The sequence below is a fragment of the Equus asinus genome, chromosome 5 (assembly GCF_041296235.1).
Source record: "Equus asinus isolate D_3611 breed Donkey chromosome 5, EquAss-T2T_v2, whole genome shotgun sequence".
NCBI lineage: Eukaryota > Metazoa > Chordata > Mammalia > Perissodactyla > Equidae > Equus > Equus asinus.
Window position 1 is genome coordinate 85,003,509 of NC_091794.1, and position 17,174 is coordinate 85,020,682.

A 17,174-nucleotide genomic window follows, 5' to 3' on the forward strand; every position below is an offset into this window, starting at 1 on the left:
CCAAATAGTTTTATTTGGATTATGTAAAAGCCTATCAAATTTATTTAAGTGTGAAACATGGGAACAACAGACTTCCACTGAGCGATATGAAAACGTTACAGGTTCAGTACTTCCAAAGGAAGAAACCTCCAAACCCAAAAAAGAGTAAATATGAATTTGTATTTTTGAAGAATGTGAAATAATGGTGTTTGCTTAATTGCTCATTTTGTATAAACTTAATATTGTACTTTAAAATATCTGCTAAGAAGTCAAAATTTAACTTTTTGGAATTGAAAAAGCAATATTAAATACTAATGAAATCCTAATTAAATGCTTATTTAAATCTGGTAGTATCTGTGGCATTTCTTCCCAACCCGGCCCATGGTTGACAGTTTTCAACTATTTCCCCCCTCCCCAGCCATCAGAGTCTTAGAGAGGGGACAAAAAGGAAAGGTCGGTCACCAGAAGAGTCTGCAGGTTTCCTTTTAATCAAGGCTCTGCTAAAAGTGTTTTGTGGAGCTGGGAGCCCCCAAAGCATGAAATGGACATGTAACACCAACTGGATCCCCCAAAGCAGGCCAGACCACTCTGGCGAGCACTGCTGGTCTGCCCAAATCCGGGTATTCAGACTGGGTATTCATTGGCTACATTTCAAAGCTCAGCACTGCCTTCAGCCAGGATGAAGTGGGAGTGAACCCGGCTGCTAGCAGAGCTGCCACCCCAGGCTGAGAGCCAAGTACCAGCCACTGCCAGTGAAGACTGGCCCCTTTATTCAAGGGAGTTGTTCAGAGTCCAGCCACCAGCCCCGGGGAGGCAGAGAAGTCAGGGCGCCCGGCTCGGGGATGGTCAGGGCTCCGCAGCTCCATCGCCAGCATCCTTTGGAAAGCCACCTCTGGCGGAGACAGCTGGCTGAGGGGGCGCTCCAGGTTTGCCTGAGACGTTCTGGTTAGAACAGAAAGGAAAAAAGTGAGGCCGGGAGGAAAGGCCTTAGATTAGGCCCAGCAAGGATATGGCCACTTGGCATTTGGATAGCACCTAACTTTTTCAAAGCCTCTAGCCCAGATGAAAAGCGGGGGAGGGGTAAAGCCGTGGGGACACTCTTCCACCCTCCAGGGAAAGCTAGGGTTTAGCAAGTCCACCCGCTGGGTAGTCCGCACCTCCCAGGCCCAGCCCGGGGTGGGCACTGACCCCGCCACCAGCCGGCTCCGGGCGCCGGCGGCCCAGCTGCCGCAGCATCTCCTCGCAGGCGGCGATGGTGTCCAGGAGCTGCCGCTGCCGCTGCTCCACCGCATCCAGCAGCTGCTGGGCGCGCTCATCCCGGGGCGGCTGCGGGGGTGGCCTCCCGCCGAGCCCCAGCCCCGCCTTCCCACGGTCCACGCCGGCAGCCTCCCTGGCCGGGAGAGAGCGAGACAGACGGTCAGGGCCGGCGCTTGCGCGGGGTCCGAGCCCCTTCCCCCCCGTCCCCGACGGGCCCCCTCTCACCCCCGTGACCAGTCTGAGCCCGGGCCCCATTCCATCTCCGCCTGCGCGGCCCGACCACCTCCCCCCTTTCGGCCGCCCCCCCTCCCCAGCGCTGCGCTAAGGCTCTGCAAAGCTGCGCCCCGCCCCGTCCCCACCGGTCTCCTTCAATCCTCCTGGGGGTCGCGGTCCCTTTAAGTTGCCCGGCGCGGAGGTGGGGCCGAGCCTCCCGGACCGGAAGCTGACTGTGCGCGTCACTTCCTCCCGGAAGCGGGCCTGGGTGGATGTCTCCGGCGTGTCCGTGCAGGGGGCTGAGGGCCGCGGTGGCTGCCAGCGTGGGGCTGAGCGAGGGGCCGCCGGGCTCCGCCCGGAGCGGCCGCCTCCTCCGCCCGCCGAACCCCGCTCCGGCGGCGCCGGGAGCCCGGCTGTTGCGACTCCCGGGGAGCGGGACCGTGCGGGCCGCAAACCCGGAGCGCGCCGGCTGGAGCGAGGCGCTGCGGGCCGCCGTGGCCGAGCTGCGCGCCGGCGCCGTGGTGGCTGTCCCCACCGACACGCTGTACGGCCTGGCCTGCTCGGCGAGCTGCTCGGCGGCGCTCGGCGCGGTGTACCGCCTCAAGGGCCGCAGCGAGGCCAAGCCGCTGGCCGTATGCCTGGGCCGCGTGGCCGACGTCTACAGGTGAGGCCGCCCCGACCCGGCCCCGCTGGGGGCGGCACCGCGGGAGGGGCTTCCGGTGACAGGCTTGGGAGACTGAGGCGCAGAGCGCGGGAGGGGCTTGTCCAGGCTCACCCAGGAATCCGGAACTGGAAATGTGTATTGAGCGCTTAGCGTCCGCTGGCGCTGGACGAGATGCTGGGGCGCAGCAGTGAACAAGGCAGCCAGGGTCCTTGTTTTCTTGGCGCTTTTGTGATAATGGGGAGGCTCCCGCGGTATTAGGAAGAAAGAAAGAGGGAAACCAATAAAGTCGGGAGCTTAATTTAATAGGAGGTGCCTTGAAGAAAATAAAACACGGAGCACCAAAGCGATGCAGCTGTTGTAGGCTCGAAGACCAGGGGCAAGTGGGCTCCGAACCTGGGTGCTCCTCTGGAGCCCTGCCTTCTGCTCAAGCTCTTAGGTGATGAGGGAAGAAGGACGGGTCCCATTGTAGGCCCTAGGAACCCCTTTTTGGATCTACCTAAAGTCTGGAATAGGACCAGCAGTAGCCCTTCATTCTTGGATGGATTTGTACCCCTTTGTTTCCCAGGTACTGCCATGTGAGAGTACCCGAGGGGCTCCTGAAAGACCTGTTACCAGGACCGGTGACCCTGGTGATGGAACGCTCAGAGGAGCTCAACAAGGACCTGAACCCCTTCACTCCTGTGAGTCAGATTTTCTCGTGTCCCCAGGCTCCTGCCATTTGACTTTCAGTAGGATGCAGGCCAGACCAGTCTCCCACCCCTCCCAGCCTTTCTGATGGTCCCCGTTTCCCCTTGCCTCATAGCTCGTGGGCATCCGGATTCCTGACCATGCCTTCATGCAGGACTTGGCCCAGGTGTTTGGGGGACCACTTGCTCTCACCAGTGCCAATCTCAGCTCCCAGGCCAGTTCTCTGAATGTCGAGGTGAGAGTTACCCGGTCCTCCCCCCAGAAATGTCACCAGGCCAGACATTTTCCTTTGAACCAGTGGGGTTGACGGTTTGCTGGAATTGCCTAGCGGGAGAGTCGCCCTTTGGGTCTGATGATGGGAAGTCTGTGTCGTTGTCAGGGGGTGAGGGAGGCGGGGTGGAAGGAATCCACATTAAAGAATCTCAGAAAGGTTTTATTACAAAGTTTGAGAGGCGAGGGGGAGAATTGGTGTTTCCTTCTTATTAACTTTTTACCTATAAGAAACATTGTGATAAATACAATCATTTCTTCCCTTTTTGTGGGGGTAGCAGTTTTTGGAGAATACAGTTGGGCGATAAGTCTTTACAACAGTGCTGTACAGAAAGTTAAGGCTCCAAAAAGTTCATTCACTTGTGCCAGGGTCTCCTGATCCTGTTCTCTTACCTCTGCCACAAGCCAGGTCGAAGGATCATCCTATTCCTGTCTCAGCTGCATAGCTCAGACCAAATGAGGACACGAAGGAATTGAACTTACCACATGTTTTTCTTCGTACTGAATTTAAATGTAGAATATAGTCAAGTGACAGAGTTTTCCATGCCCGGACCTAGAGAGTGGGTTCAGGGGCCCTGGAAAGTGAGAGCTCAGCATCCCTTCTTATCCTCAGACTGCAGGCTTTTCTCGGTCCTGGTGGCTCCGCCCGAGGTGGTGGGGAAGGGGATGCTAGTGGGGAAGAGGGTTATTCTTACCTCTTAGCAAGCAGTTGACCTATCCAACACAGTAACTGGTATTTATGATCCCCCATCCCAAATTCCCAGGCCTAACTGCCACTGCATTGTCTTCACTGGGGCTGGGGGGAGTGGTCTACGCTCTAGCTCAGTTAACAGTTCAGTCCACAGCTCTGGAGGGAGTATCCTTCCCATAGCCCAAGGATTGAGTGCTGGTGGCATGCACTTGTGGAGTGCACCCTCTTTTCCTCTCCCTACCCTGATCCAGAGTTCCTCTGAGATCCAGAATCATAGTGCTAGAGCCAGAGGGACCCTTAGAGACCATCTAGTTCAGCCCCCTTATTCTACAGCCCTAGGTAAACTAACTTGTATGCAGTCACACAGAGATTTGGTAGGAAGTCCAGAGTGGAGCCCACATCTTTGGACTCCCATCTGGCACTCCAGTCATTGTACTTACAGCTTCCCAACTGAAGCAGTGTGGGGAATTTCCTCTTGGCACAGCAGGATTTTTTTTTAAGCTCTAAGATAGGTGTTACTTGGGGTGCTAACCTGGGGCAGCTCCAAACCTCATGAGATTCAGTGTCCTAGGAGCTAATGCGGTGTCCTTGGCACAGCTGACCTTAACAAATAAGGTTCCTTCCCCTGCTTAGAGGAAGATGCCTCCTGTTTTAGAACCGTGTGGCCTTTGTCTTGCTTACAAACCCTGCGTGCAGGATGACATCATTGCAATGCCAGAAGTAGCATCCATGCGCTTCCTCTCCCTCTTCTCAGGAGTTCCAAGACCTCTGGCCTCAACTGTCCCTGGTCGTTGATGGGGGACCGATTGGGGATGGCCAGAGCCCTGAGTGTCGCCTCGGCTCAACTGTGGTTGACTTGTCTGTGCCTGGAAAGTTTGGCATCATTCGTCCAGGCTGGTGAGTCTCTTTCCTGTGGCATGGGGATAGAATTTGAGGGAGGTTGGCAGATGCAAAAAAAGCCTTGACAGAATAAAGGCGATCACTCCTATCTTGTCCTGAGGTGGGTGGGCAGGTTTGGAGAAGTGGTGGATGGAGTGGGACTGAGTTTGCTCATATTTGCTGGCTTTTTCAAGATTCAAAAGGATTCATCAAGGGTTTGATGAACAGAGCATAGTTAAGACCAAGTGTTTAGAGGTCTCTGGTCACCTGACTCAGGTGGGCTCAAGACTTTGAGGAGTCAAACTCTAACTGTGCTCCATTTCCTCCTCAGTGCCCTGGAAAGTACTACAGCCATCCTCCAACAGAAGTACGGGCTGCTCCCTTCACACGGATCCTGCTTGTGAAACGTGGGAGGAGGTGGGGCCCAAGGACTGGTGCTGGACACTGTGTGTCTGTCCGCTGGTGGCTGACAAGGCCTCATTTGCAGAGGCCACTGGGGCTGCAAGGTCACTAGTCTGACCCTTCAAGGCAATGTGTCTTTCTCAACGCTGTAGACCAGGTCCCAGGAGCTGCCAGTGTAGCCTCACACCTGGTGGAGGAGGTTATATTTATTATTTGTAATTTCATGTATCAGCCAAAAGCTGACTAGAGACTTTAAGAACATTCCTAGGATGGCCTTGTTCTGATAAGTCGTTTCTTCTTTTTTTTTTTTAATTTTTGAAAAATAATTTCAATAACAGATTTGGAATGTAGTGGGAGCCTCCTCTCTGGTGGGTGGTGGTATTTAAGGTCCAAATCAGCTAGAGCACCAGCTGGTGCTGTTTAAGTCTCAAGTGACCAAAGGCGCGAGTTTGTGCTCCTGGAGCTGGAACCAGGTGAGAATGAAGATTGTAGAGCCACAGGCCGAACGCTGTTTCCTCTGAACCAGGGGCTGCTGGTGTGTGTGCTGTAATTGCCTGGCCGAGAGAGTCAACATTTTGGTCTGATGGTGGGAAGTCAGCTCAGTTGGCAAGGGCTGGGGGTAGGGGGTCCAAATTAAAGAATATTGGCAAACAAATCTCTACTACCCGTTTCAGCCAGGGACTTTTTTGTTATTTATTCATAAAATAAATTATGGCAAATTGTACCTATGACACCTTTATTTAAATCCAGTGTCTACTCAGCAGCCTTTATCTTTATTCATATGTATACCAAGTGTTAAATAGAATTATTGTTGGGCATTTGAACTTTGGTTTTCTTTAATAGAAAATAATGCTGCTATTAAACATCTTTGCAAATGGTTTATTTTTCTTCTTTTGAGTTATTTCTTTAGGGTAGGATTACTGGGTCAAAGTGTATGAACATTTTTATGGCTTTTGATACAGATTAGCCTTCAAAAGAACCGACCCAGGTGCATCGCCATCAGCAGTGTGTGCGAATTGCTGCCCAGCCCCCGGCTTTGCCATACTTGGAGTGTTTTTCAAATTGTGTATATGTGAAATGAAGCCTGAGTGTTGCTCCCTTCTGTAATGCCTACAGGTCACCATCCAGCCCTTTTCACTGTCCCTGCCCGCCTTGGTTTCCCCAGCTATGTCACAAGCAAGGCCACTAGGCCTGCCCCATCCATCGGTGGCGTTTCGTACCAGTTACATAACTGGAGCTGGGAGGCCTTGTAACCAGTGGGGCCCACTTCTCCCCCACTTCGTTGCACCCCAGTTCTCAGAATTGGGATTCACCCTTGAGCCCATAAACTTTGCAATACACTGGTTTCCAGTGCACATATCTTCAAGTAGACCCTAAGAATCTTGCCAAGAGGGTGTCCCGGGGCCTGCTTTGAAGGCCCTGCAATTAGCATATTAGTTTATGTGTAAATAAGCAGTGGTTGTTTACCGTTCCCTCTAGAAATCTCGTTTAAACTACTGATTTCTTAAGCAAACTCACTCTTCGTTGTGCTAACACTGTAGCCCGCCCATCCCACGTGTCGGTTTGTCACAGAATCTTACTGAGGGGTGAGACTTGAACTGAGAGAGCAAAAGGAATGCTTACTTGCGAATACCACATCATAATTCATACAAATGACAGTAGCACTGACAGTGGCTCTGGTGAGTGGGCCTCATTCGGCTCAGGCAGCGAAAGGGGGGTGTCCTAGTCCTCTCCCTGGAGCTAACCGTTCATCTGGGGGAACGCAGGCTCTGCAGCACAGAGGTATTTGCTTAGAAGAAAAACAACAGCTCCCAGCACTGGGTAAAACTGCAAAAAGGAAGAACTTCCAGCTGTGCTCAGGCCCTAGCTACAAGGCCACCCCAAATGAGGAAAGCTGGATCCCGTAAGCTTCAGGGAGACGAGCCAGTCCTGGTCAAGTGTTGCCCCAGCACCCAGCACGGAGGAGGTGCTCGGTTAGTATGTGTTGAATGTGTGTGAATGCTCAGGATATTTCCTGATAACTGGGTTCAGGAATCTACTAGGGAGAGAACTTCCCTTTTAGAAAGTCTCAGATATGGTGCCCTAACTTGGAGAAAACATGATGTGGGAAGGAGGCCTGGAGAGACAACGCAGGCTGGCAGAAGGGAGCAGGGTGCATGCTAGCCCAGAAGAGCAGTGACTTGGCGCCTCCCCTACACAACACCAGCCTGCTGAGCTCAAAGCCGGAAGGGATTATTTTAAAGTGTTCTGACAGGATGTGGAGCCGCCCTGGGCTAGGTCCCGTCACCTGCCAGCCTCTACGGTTCCCTCTCAGGAACACCACCTAGTTTCCCGTCACTCACAGAACACCCCAGCACCACTTGCCTGTGGACGGGCTCTGTTCTACATGGGCCCAGGCTTGATGGCCTACCCAGAAGCACCCAGCTGCTGACTTGGAGACAAGCAAGTGCCTACCACCTCAGCTGAGCCCCACGTGGTGACATCTTCCAGTGAGGCTGGGACATCAGCACCTCGTGCCCCTGTTTGTAGGCCCCTCACATCAGCCACTGCTCCTTCTCTTTGATGAAGTGCTCCGCCCAGCGGCGAGTCAGCTCCAGGTACAGGCTGGGCTGATGAGGCAGGTAGTCCAAATACAGACGAGTTGGTGTCTTCTTGGGAATGGCCTTCTCAATCTGGGTGCCCTCATGCCACTCATTGAAAGAGGTGATGGAGACAATCTCAGGCCTCACCGTGAGGGCTGCCTGCAGGGCTGTCTCATAGTACTTGCCATTGACCCTGTTCCGCGTATTGTGGTTGTTCCAGGGCCGGATGCTGGTGTCAATGTAGCCAGGCCCCACGCTGGGAATGAACATGAGGTTGTTGGCGTCGCAAAAGTTCTTCACAGCTTTCCAGTTCTGATGGGAGGAGCCGAAGGAGAAACCATTGGACGCAAAGTAGGTGTACATACCATCAAATCCGGCAGCCAGGATGTCATGGGTGTGGCCCTCCTCCACCAGCAGTGCAATGAAGACCCCATCATAGGGGGTGTTGCGGATTGAGTGGGGCCCGTTTGGTGTCAGGAGGTGGGCCCAGGCCTCAGGGGACGTCAGGTATGAGTCGTAGATATAAAAGAGTGGGAGGCTCTTGCCCATGCTGTTCTTGTAGCGGTAAAATGCACCATGGGAGCCATACCTGAGGAGCGGGAGGAAGAAGAGCCTGAGCTGGCAGCCTAAGATGGGAGAAGCCAGCACAGTTATGGCGCCAGCCATGGATGAGCTCTTTCCTGATGCCCAAGCACAGTTTTGGATCCAGCCAGTCTCCACAGTTGGATTCATTGTGCCTCTTAGCAAGAAGCTAGTTCCCTCCCTCCTCTCCCCAGGCTCGTCATTCCTTTATTCAAGCCTCACTTCCCTGCCCTCGGCCAAGCCACTGCCATCTTTCATCTGGAGGGCAGCAGCCGCCCCCTAACTGGCCTCCAGGCTCCCACTCCTGCCTCCCTGTAATCCATTCTCTTTTTAAAGTGTAAATCAGGTCTGATTGCTCCTTACCAAGACCTGTGGGCCCCAGCTACTGGATCCGGCCCTGCCCATCTCCATTCCTGCTATTGCCCTATCTGTTTCTCTACTCCAGCTACCCTGGCCTTTCTAGTCTGCTGTCAAGCTTGTCCCCTCACCTGGCCTTTGGATCTGATAGCCCTCTGCCTGGAATTTTCTGCCTGCCCAGCATTTTGCAGAGCGGACTCTTCATTCAGGTGTTAGCTCACAGGTCATCTCCTCGGAGAGGCTCACATGACCACTCATTGTAATGTAGTTTCTCAGGCACACTCGAACACAACACTCTATTCTTTATTATTACTTTTTCATAGTATAGATCACCCTTTGACTTTTTGTGTGCAACTACTGTCTGCTCCACTGCACCGCCAACACACACTAGAATGTAAACTTTGCTAGTCCTACCCATTACTGTACAACTGGGACTCAGGACAGTGCCTGGATACCTGAAGGTATGCAATCAGTGTTGTTTTGAATGAATGAATGGTATGTGCAAGCACTGTACAAGCCACTTTCATATATATTAACTCATGTAACTCTCATAAGACTCGAAGGTTAAGAGGCTTGCCTCTGATCACAGATTGGGGGCTGCAGAACCAGAATTCAGACCCAGGTAGCTGACTCCACACCCAGTACTCTCTTACTATAAAGTAGCTGCTGAGGACACAGGCGTTCAGCCCTTGTGTCTCTTGACCTGCCCCTCTAAACCTTCTATTCTCATTTTGATCCCCACCAAAATCCAAGCCCCAGAGCAGCTTACGTGTCAATGATGTACTTGATGTTGTCATGCAGAGTGATGTCATCCCGGCCCTTGTAGGGTTGGATGTGGAAAGCCACCTGCCACAAACAGAGGAGATATTGGTCAGGTGAGGCTCTGTCCAGGGGCCACAACCTATAAGGCTCGTGCTCTAGCCTGGAGAAGAGGCTGAGTTCAGGAGACAGCCTGGCGGCGGGGGCACAATAGAGAGAAAAGCAGCCACAGCCCTCAGGGCCAAAACAAGAGGCGCGAAGAGTTTGCCCACCTCCCACAGCAGGGCATCTGGGAATCATCCTGATGGGCTCTTGCAGGATGGCTAACAGGTTTCAGCTTACATGTCAGGTCCAAGGCATTGGCACTAGCTGCCTGAAACCATGGGGAGACATATACTGAAGCTGTGGCGAAGGGAAAATGTGCTCTTGTCTGTGACACTTGTCGGTGATGGGCATGGAAAAAGGAGCGGGGCTCCTCTCCTTCATTTTTCTTCCTTTGCCACGAGAGAGGGGAATGACTTATTTGATTGGTACGTTTGGGGAAAATAGCTGGACATGCTTACTCAGCTCTGTCATTCCTCCTGAAAGTGAGACTGCCTGCCGAGAACACATATTGTGTTCTACTCCTGGGGGCCCAACCCTGCCTCGCACCAGGGAGCTGAGGCTGGAGTTCAGTTTGTGGGCCCATTCTGCCCTTGCCTGCCCTCTACCCAGGGTCAGGGTCTCCAACCTAACCTCTAGCATCATGATATTTATTTAGTCCCCCATTTCTCCTATATTTCGTTTTTGCAATATTTTTTTCAGAATTCCAGAAAATAAGAGTAACATACACACTATTTATTAGAACCCCATCCCAACACCACATGTGCCATACCTGGGCTAATGCCAAGAACTTTGGTAGAGGCACTATCCCGGTGAGCAGAGCAGTGGAAATCTCCAGAATGGGCCAGAGAGCACCTGACCTCTTCTTGGAGACTCACCTGGATGTTGTACTGATGGGCGGTGTCCAGAATGGCGGGCACCAGGTCATCTGAGGGTTCCCCGTTGTCATCAGCCATGCCAGGTGGGTACCAGGAAAGGACCAGGACGCCTGAGACACAAGACAGAGGCTATTTCAGAGACACAGTACCCCCACAACAGAGATTTGTTTCCTTACAAACCATCTCCAGCTGCGAATGGTTTCTGACCAAAACCTTGAGCGAGGCTCCTGCCAGGTCCACTCCCCGCGATCAGATCCTAGAGCCTGCGCCCCGGAGCTGTCCACCCCCGCGGTGCTGAAGCGCAGCGGCTGTGGGACCCATAGCGCACAGGCTGGGAAGGAGCCTGAGAACGCCGGGTAGGAGCCAGGCTCTGCTTCCATCAGCAAGTAGTAGAACAAAGGGAAATGGGGGGTGGGGGGGACAATGCCACGCCCACCTGGAAGCCACAGCCCTATTTCTGGAGGACAGGAGCACCTCTGAGGCCCCGCAGGGAGTAGAGCCCTAGCAGAGGTCATCTTACGCTTTCCGTGGGAAATAACACTTCTCCAGTCTGCCCTCTAGACTGTAAAACCCTGAGGGATGGCCTCTGTGTTATTTATCTGTGAATACTTCCTACCATTGTCTCTGGCATTCGATTTTTTCCCCCACTCACTAACCATTTCCAGATAGATCGAAATGTACTATAAAATTCAGCAGAATTCAGTGACAAAAATCCAAAACAAGTGAGCCCCCCACCCCCGCAGCCTGCATACAAAGGAGGCTCCCGGGGACCTCTTTCCAAGCAGAGGACTTGATTCAAGGCTTCCGGACCCCAGACTGCCCACGGAGCAGGGTTGGTCATGCAACTTGGGCAAACTTTCCGTTCTGCAGCCAGCAAAAGCAGAAAGAGCTGCCTCTCTACCCTGTGCCTGGTGTGAAAGCAGAGGTCATCCCAGGCGCTGCTCTGAACCCCAGCGTCCTGCGGGGCCAGGATACCCAGGCCTCACTTACCCAAACCTAGAAGCCCAACAGCCATGAAGACTCTGCCTCCCTCTCCTCGAAGTCCCTACCTGGGGCAGCTCTGGCACCAACGCCTTCCACTGGCCCTCCCAGCAGCTCCGCCCCATGAAAGGGCCTGGAATTGTGGGGAGTCAGAAGGCAGAAGTGAGAGAGTCTGAATACTAGAAAGTGGGGGCGGTGCCTCGTGGTGAGCGCAGAATGAGTGTAGAAGGGAAGGGGTAAGAAGCCAGGCTGAAGGGTGAGTGGGACCAAACCCCAGCGACAGGACCAGCGGGAGTTGGGGTGGGAACGAAGAAGGGCGAGGCTGGGAGACAGGGCTGCCCGGGGGGGTGGGAGGAACTCACCGATGGCGGCTTCCTTGAGCTGGGTCATGTGCTCCCGCAGCACGTCGGGGTCCCGGGAGCTGTAGGGCCCGAGCTCCGGGTAGAAGCTGGAGCCCAAGTCGTCGGGGGGGCTATGGCGGCCGCGGGGGTAGCTGGCTGAGATCTTGGGGTCCCAGTGCGGCACCATGACGTGGTCCCAGTGAATGTAGTGGCCCTCGCGCCGCGGGCTACCGTACCACGAGTAGTAGAAGGCGTGCAGGTCCGAGTAGACGCGCAGACTCTGCCCGGGGGCGGGCTCGGCCTCCGCGGGGGCCGGTCCCGGGGTGCTGCCCGGACCCGCGGTGCGGGGCGGTGGCGGCGGCGGCGGCGGCGCGGCGGGGGCGGCCGGGGCCCGGGCGGCGGGCGCGGGGGCCCCCTCCGGGCGTCGCTCAAAGGGCGCCAGCTCCAGGCCCGGGCCCAGCGCCGGGAGTCCGTCCGGAGCCTTGAGCGTGCGCAGGCCCATGAGGGTGCCGAAGGCGAAGAGCAGCACCAGGAACAGCGCGATGCAGGCGCGGCGCCGCCGCCGGGCCATGGCGGCCGCTGCGCTCCTCGCGTCCGGCCCGGCTACCTCCCGGCGAGCCGCGCCATGGCCGCCCGCCCGGCTCCCGCGCGCCGCGCAGCCCGCGCGCGTCCCAGGGAGACGGTGACGCCGAGCGCCGAGCGCGGCGTGGGCGGCTCCCCGCCTCTCCCCCGCAGTGCGGGCGGGCTCGGCACACAGAGAATGCAGGTGGCGCAGACCAAGTGGTCGCGAGCCGAGGGGGAGTGGTCCGGGAGGAGAGACGGGGAGCGGCCCAACTTCGAGTTCCTGGGCCGAAGGAGCAGGGGCCTAAGTGCAGCTGGATAGCCTGCGGAGGATCTGTGTCACCTTTCAGCCTGGGGTAGTGGGGTGGGGGCGTCCGGTGGGGGCAAGGAAATGCCCTCCTTCCGGAGCCCAGGAGAAGGTCCGGGCGGCGGCGCTGGGGGCGTGGGAGCCCACGCAGGGTGGGGAAGAAAGCGAGCGTCTCTGGTGGTTCTCGCCACCGATCTCCTTCTCCGCTGATCCCTCTTTACTGACTTCGCTGACCCCCTCCCTTCTGATCTCAGTGACCTCCCTTCGTCCCAGGACCTGCGTACCCGGAGCCCCCTCTCACACACCCCAGGCCCCCTCTGCAGCCCGGGGAAAAGGGCATCGGGAGAACCCCAGGAGTCAGACACTGGCTAAAGCGTGGAAGGACGAGGGAGAGCATGACTTGCACAAGGTCACACGGACCTGGCCTAACCCCAAGGATCAGGACTGCCTCACCAGAGCGTTTGTCACTGTCCAGACTGCCTGGTCGCAAGCCTGTTGCCGTCCTGAGCCGTCTGCCCTTGGACAACCTCCTACATTTGGTGAGGACGCAGTGAGATGGTTACCATAAAACACTTTTTACAGGGCCTAACAAGATAAGCACTCAAAACCTGTCCGCCCTTCTTCCTGGACCCTGAGCTCCAGAGGGCAGGCCCCGGTCTTATTTATACTTTTTAAGACTTCAAGGGCTGCAAGAATAGGGTGTGGCACTCAGTTTCTAGGGCTGTTTGCTGAGTGAATATCAGACTCTGGTGTGATATTCTGTAGACAATGATATGTTTTTCACTCAACATTCATTGAGTTCCTACTCTGCGTTATTCATTATTTCATTCATTCAGAAAAGTTTTTGTTGCCTGCCTCCTTCACTGGTGCGTGCCGGCAGCAACTTTGTTTCATCACCTGCTCTGTCTGCAGTGTGGAAAACAGTGCTTTGTGTAGCAGCAGGCACACATTCTTATTTCTTAAGTGAATGAATTGTAGGAAACAGAGGAAGAGGAACAAGGTTGGGAGGTGTGGGTGGGTCTGGAGCCCAGGAAAGTGACTTGAGAGAATTCATGATAGTGAGAGTGAATTAAGTAGAATTCTTTCAGCTCCAAGAGGTAGACACGTGATTCAAGCTGGCTTATGCAACATGGACATGCATCATCTCACAACTCAGGTGGCCCAAGGGCAGGGCGGCAGACTCCCTGATTCAACGATGTCATTAGGAACCTGGGATGCTCCCATCTCACGGCTCTGCTGTTCCTTCCATTGACTTTATACCACAGCTGGCTCCCCTCATATCACAAAATGGCTGCCATGGGCAGTGGAGGCTGCAGGTTTCCTTTTCCCGTCCAATAGGCAACAGTAAGACTGATTTCTCTTTCCCAGAAATCCTCAACCAGCATCCCTTTGGATCTCATTGGTCTGATCTGGTTTAGGCCTGTTCATTCCAAACAAAGTGTTGCCAAAGGGGATGGAACTACCATGACTGGATTAGATTACATTTTGGGAATGGATTAAATATTGGGGAGAAGACTATAATGTCTCCCATGAAATTAGATGACTCTGGGAATGAGTAAGAATAAAAGAAAAAGAATAAGAGTGGAACACCAGCACTTATGGGTTGGGTAGGAGAAGGAGAGCATGTGAAGGAAACTGAAAAAGAATCATTAAAAAGGAAGGAAGAGCATTGGGAGTGCGTGGTGGTGATGGTTTTAGATAACTCATGAGAAGGTTACCCCAGCTCTCAACCATTCCACTATTTCTGGGTTGCCCTGCAACAGAATGGTGGCCCCCATGGGCCATGCCTGGAGTCCTTGACACTACCACCCAGCCATAATATTTTGATGCATGGCTAGAACTTTGGCCCAAGATGAACCAATGATAATGCCCTGTTTCCCGTTGTACCAATCATGAACACTCACCCAAGGGTCATCAATTACAACCCTTCCCTGGGATTTTTCTCTCTGGTGCTGAGGACAGATTCAATCTTTCTACCTAAAGGAAATGTCCTTAGAGGAGAAGGAACAAGGGACAGAGAAGAACTTAGTGGTATTGGAGTCCCTGGTTTCAGTTCTCCTCGACACCCGGTTTCAGTGTGAACCACTGAAAGACTCTTCTAGTAAGTTACCCTTTCATTCTAGGCAGATGAGCTCGTGGAACCGACTATTGGTTGCCTGTGGATATCAAGCAGAGATTGAAAAAGGGACTTGGGAGCAGGTAGGTCATTTGGAGGTAATCGTAGGAAGCATGAGTGAAGAAGTGAAGGCAACGAGACAAGAAAGAAGGGAAGGAAGGCTAAGCTAATGGTGGTTGCTGCTATAGATAATGGGGCCTTGGTTCCACTAGGACTTGTACCAAGTGTACAAATGCCTCCCAGAATTGACAGGTGTGAGGCTAAAGAAATTATCTGCTGGCCCCCCTCTTCCACTGGTTGAGTGTTTTCTCTAGAGCTGTTAACTTCCTCACACTTCTGGTCTCCTTGGTGCTAAGTAGGCTCCCATGATATCAGAGATGGTCCTGAGGAGGGCATGAAGACAGAAAGACACACTGTACGTTTGAAATGAGATGCTGCCAGTGAGAGGTAAGGCCGGGCTTGCACAGAACTGTCCACCCTAACTGTGCTGTCATAACAAATTACTACAAACTTAGCAGCTTAAAACAGCACAAAAAATGCATTATCTCACAGTTTCTGTCCGGGCACAGTGTGGCTTAGCTGGTTCTATGCTTAGGGTCTCATGAGACTGAAATCAGAGTGTTGGCAGGACTGTGTTCCTTTGTGGAGGCTTTAGAAGGGACTCCGTGTGCCAGGTCAGAATTGGCGGAATTCAGTTCTATGCAATTGCAGGACCCAGGTCCCCATCTCCTCGCTGGCTGTCCGTTGGGGGGATTTCTTACCTTCTGGAGGCTGCCTGCATTTCTTGGCTTGTGCCCTCCTTCTTCCACCTGCAAAGCCAGCAGCACAGGTCTAGTCCTTCGCACACTTTGAGTCTCTCCGACCTCCTCGTCTGCCTCCTCTCTCCTACCCTCCTCTCCGACGTTTGAGAGCTCATGCGGTATACTAGGCTCAGCTGGATACTCGAGGTTAATTTCCCTCTTTTAAGGTCAGCCAATTAGCATCCTTTCTGGATTGCAGTCGCCTTCCAGGTGAGCAATGAATGAAAACCAAGATCCACATAGGACTCAGAATTATGAAATTTTAGGGTATTGAAAACAGAGAAGAGCCAAAAAGCTATTGGAGAAAAAAAAAAAAAAAAAGACATATAACAAGGATTTGGAATTAGAATGGCATTGGAAACCAGAAGAGAGAGAAGAATTGCCTCCCACATTCTGAAGGAAAATAATTTTGAGCCTAGAATTCTATAACCAGTTTAAAAAGTGTGAGGAGAGAATAAAAACTTATTAGTGTTTAGGTATTATTATTCATTTTTATTAGGTCTGATTATTATATATTATTATATTATGCCTTATTATTTAGGTACACAAGGTCTTGACTTTTTTCTCCTGTGCCCTCTTTCTCAGGAAGCCACCAAAAGATATAATGAGGGGGTAAATAAAAAAGGTGAGGGGAAACTTGGGATCCAGTAAAAAGGAAACCTAACACCGAAGAAAAGCTAAGGGGAGCCCCAGGACCACAGCTGTGCACCCTAAGAGCAGTCTGCCCTGATAGGAGTAGGAAGACACTCAGGATGGGCGTCTCCAGGAACCACTGAAGTTGATAAATATCTGACACGTAGCCCCGCCCAGTTCTCCTCGTCCCTTGCCCCTATATGGCTGGATCATTATTGTAAGTTAAATCACTAGTGATTACGGTATACCCTATAATATTTTTCACTTTTGATCGAAGTAGTGAATTATGATTAAACTTCCTTTCATGTACAGTGTTTCTTTCTCCTGGAGTTAATAATTCCTTTTTTTCCCATTTGATTTATTTTCTTTATCTTTGCTAGTTGCTTTTCCTAAAATCTGCAACACAACTGTAAAACTCCTTTGAATATCGCTTTCTACAGAGCCCCGTATTAGGATGTCTATCAATCAATGAATAGGACACAGTGGCCAGGTGATGATAAGGGGTATACAGGAAAGCAAACCAGGAGTAGAGGAAGGGGCGTGCTAGGGTGGGGTGGGGGGGTTGCAATTTTTAGTAGGTTGGTCAGGGATGACCTCACTTTGAGGGTGACCTGAAGAGAGAGAGGAAGGACACCATGCGGGCATTTGGAAGAAGAGAGTTCCAGGCAGAGGGAAAAGCAAGTTCAAAGTCCTGGAGACAGGAACACGCCTGATATATTCTTCATGCATCTACTAGAACTTCCCCTTCCGTGGTTTACTGTGACTTCCACTACCCACTTCCCCATCCAAGGGCACCCCAATCTCTCAGGCACCCATATCCGACTTTAGTCAGTATTGGTGCACTTTTTTATTCCCAGTATCCGAATGGTGACAAGTCGTGTTGATACCACTTGCAAAACATGTTAATTGTTTCTCTTTTTCTATATTTGCACTGTCCCCATATCAATCCTGTAATGATAGAAATTATAGAACATTAGGACTGTAAGGATCCTTGGAGGTCATCTAGTATAACTCTGTCTTATTGAGGCCCCAAATAAGTTACTTCTCTGAGAACTCTCAGCCAGGTTTCTGGAGTACCAGGCAAAGCTTGATTACTGTACTCTTGAGTCTGCCCCTTGCCCGAATCCAGTCCA

The 17,174-nt window shown here is 52.8% G+C and overlaps 3 protein-coding genes across 4 annotated transcripts; 1 reads left to right on the forward strand and 2 right to left on the reverse strand.

Moving 5' to 3' along the window:
* Nucleotides 1-444: 444 nt before the first annotated feature.
* C5H1orf122 (chromosome 5 C1orf122 homolog) lies at nucleotides 445-1,728 on the reverse strand. 2 transcript variants are annotated; one of them, XM_044770383.2, is made up of 3 exons: nucleotides 1,596-1,728; nucleotides 1,168-1,369; nucleotides 445-921 (listed from the first exon to the last, which is right to left on the reverse strand). In XM_044770383.2, exons 2-3 carry the CDS (start codon nucleotides 1,213-1,215, stop codon nucleotides 826-828), a joined length of 144 nt encoding a protein of 47 aa, XP_044626318.1. In that variant the 5' UTR covers nucleotides 1,216-1,369; nucleotides 1,596-1,728; the 3' UTR covers nucleotides 445-825. The 2 variants fall into 2 exon arrangements, with proteins under 2 accessions (XP_044626318.1, XP_014695653.2); XM_014840167.3 differs by having other exon boundaries at nucleotides 1,462-1,611.
* On the forward strand, nucleotides 1,722-5,920 carry YRDC (yrdC N6-threonylcarbamoyltransferase domain containing). The gene is made up of 5 exons (XM_014840082.3): nucleotides 1,722-2,113; nucleotides 2,679-2,793; nucleotides 2,916-3,035; nucleotides 4,516-4,658; nucleotides 4,972-5,920. Exons 1-5 carry the CDS (start codon nucleotides 1,722-1,724, stop codon nucleotides 5,042-5,044), a joined length of 843 nt encoding a protein of 280 aa, XP_014695568.2. The 3' UTR covers nucleotides 5,045-5,920.
* Nucleotides 5,912-12,376, reverse strand: MANEAL (mannosidase endo-alpha like). The gene is made up of 4 exons (XM_044770381.2): nucleotides 11,646-12,376; nucleotides 10,303-10,412; nucleotides 9,333-9,409; nucleotides 5,912-8,213 (listed from the first exon to the last, which is right to left on the reverse strand). Exons 1-4 carry the CDS (start codon nucleotides 12,193-12,195, stop codon nucleotides 7,577-7,579), a joined length of 1,374 nt encoding a protein of 457 aa, XP_044626316.2. The 5' UTR covers nucleotides 12,196-12,376; the 3' UTR covers nucleotides 5,912-7,576.
* Between the last annotated feature and the right edge of the window lie 4,798 nt (nucleotides 12,377-17,174).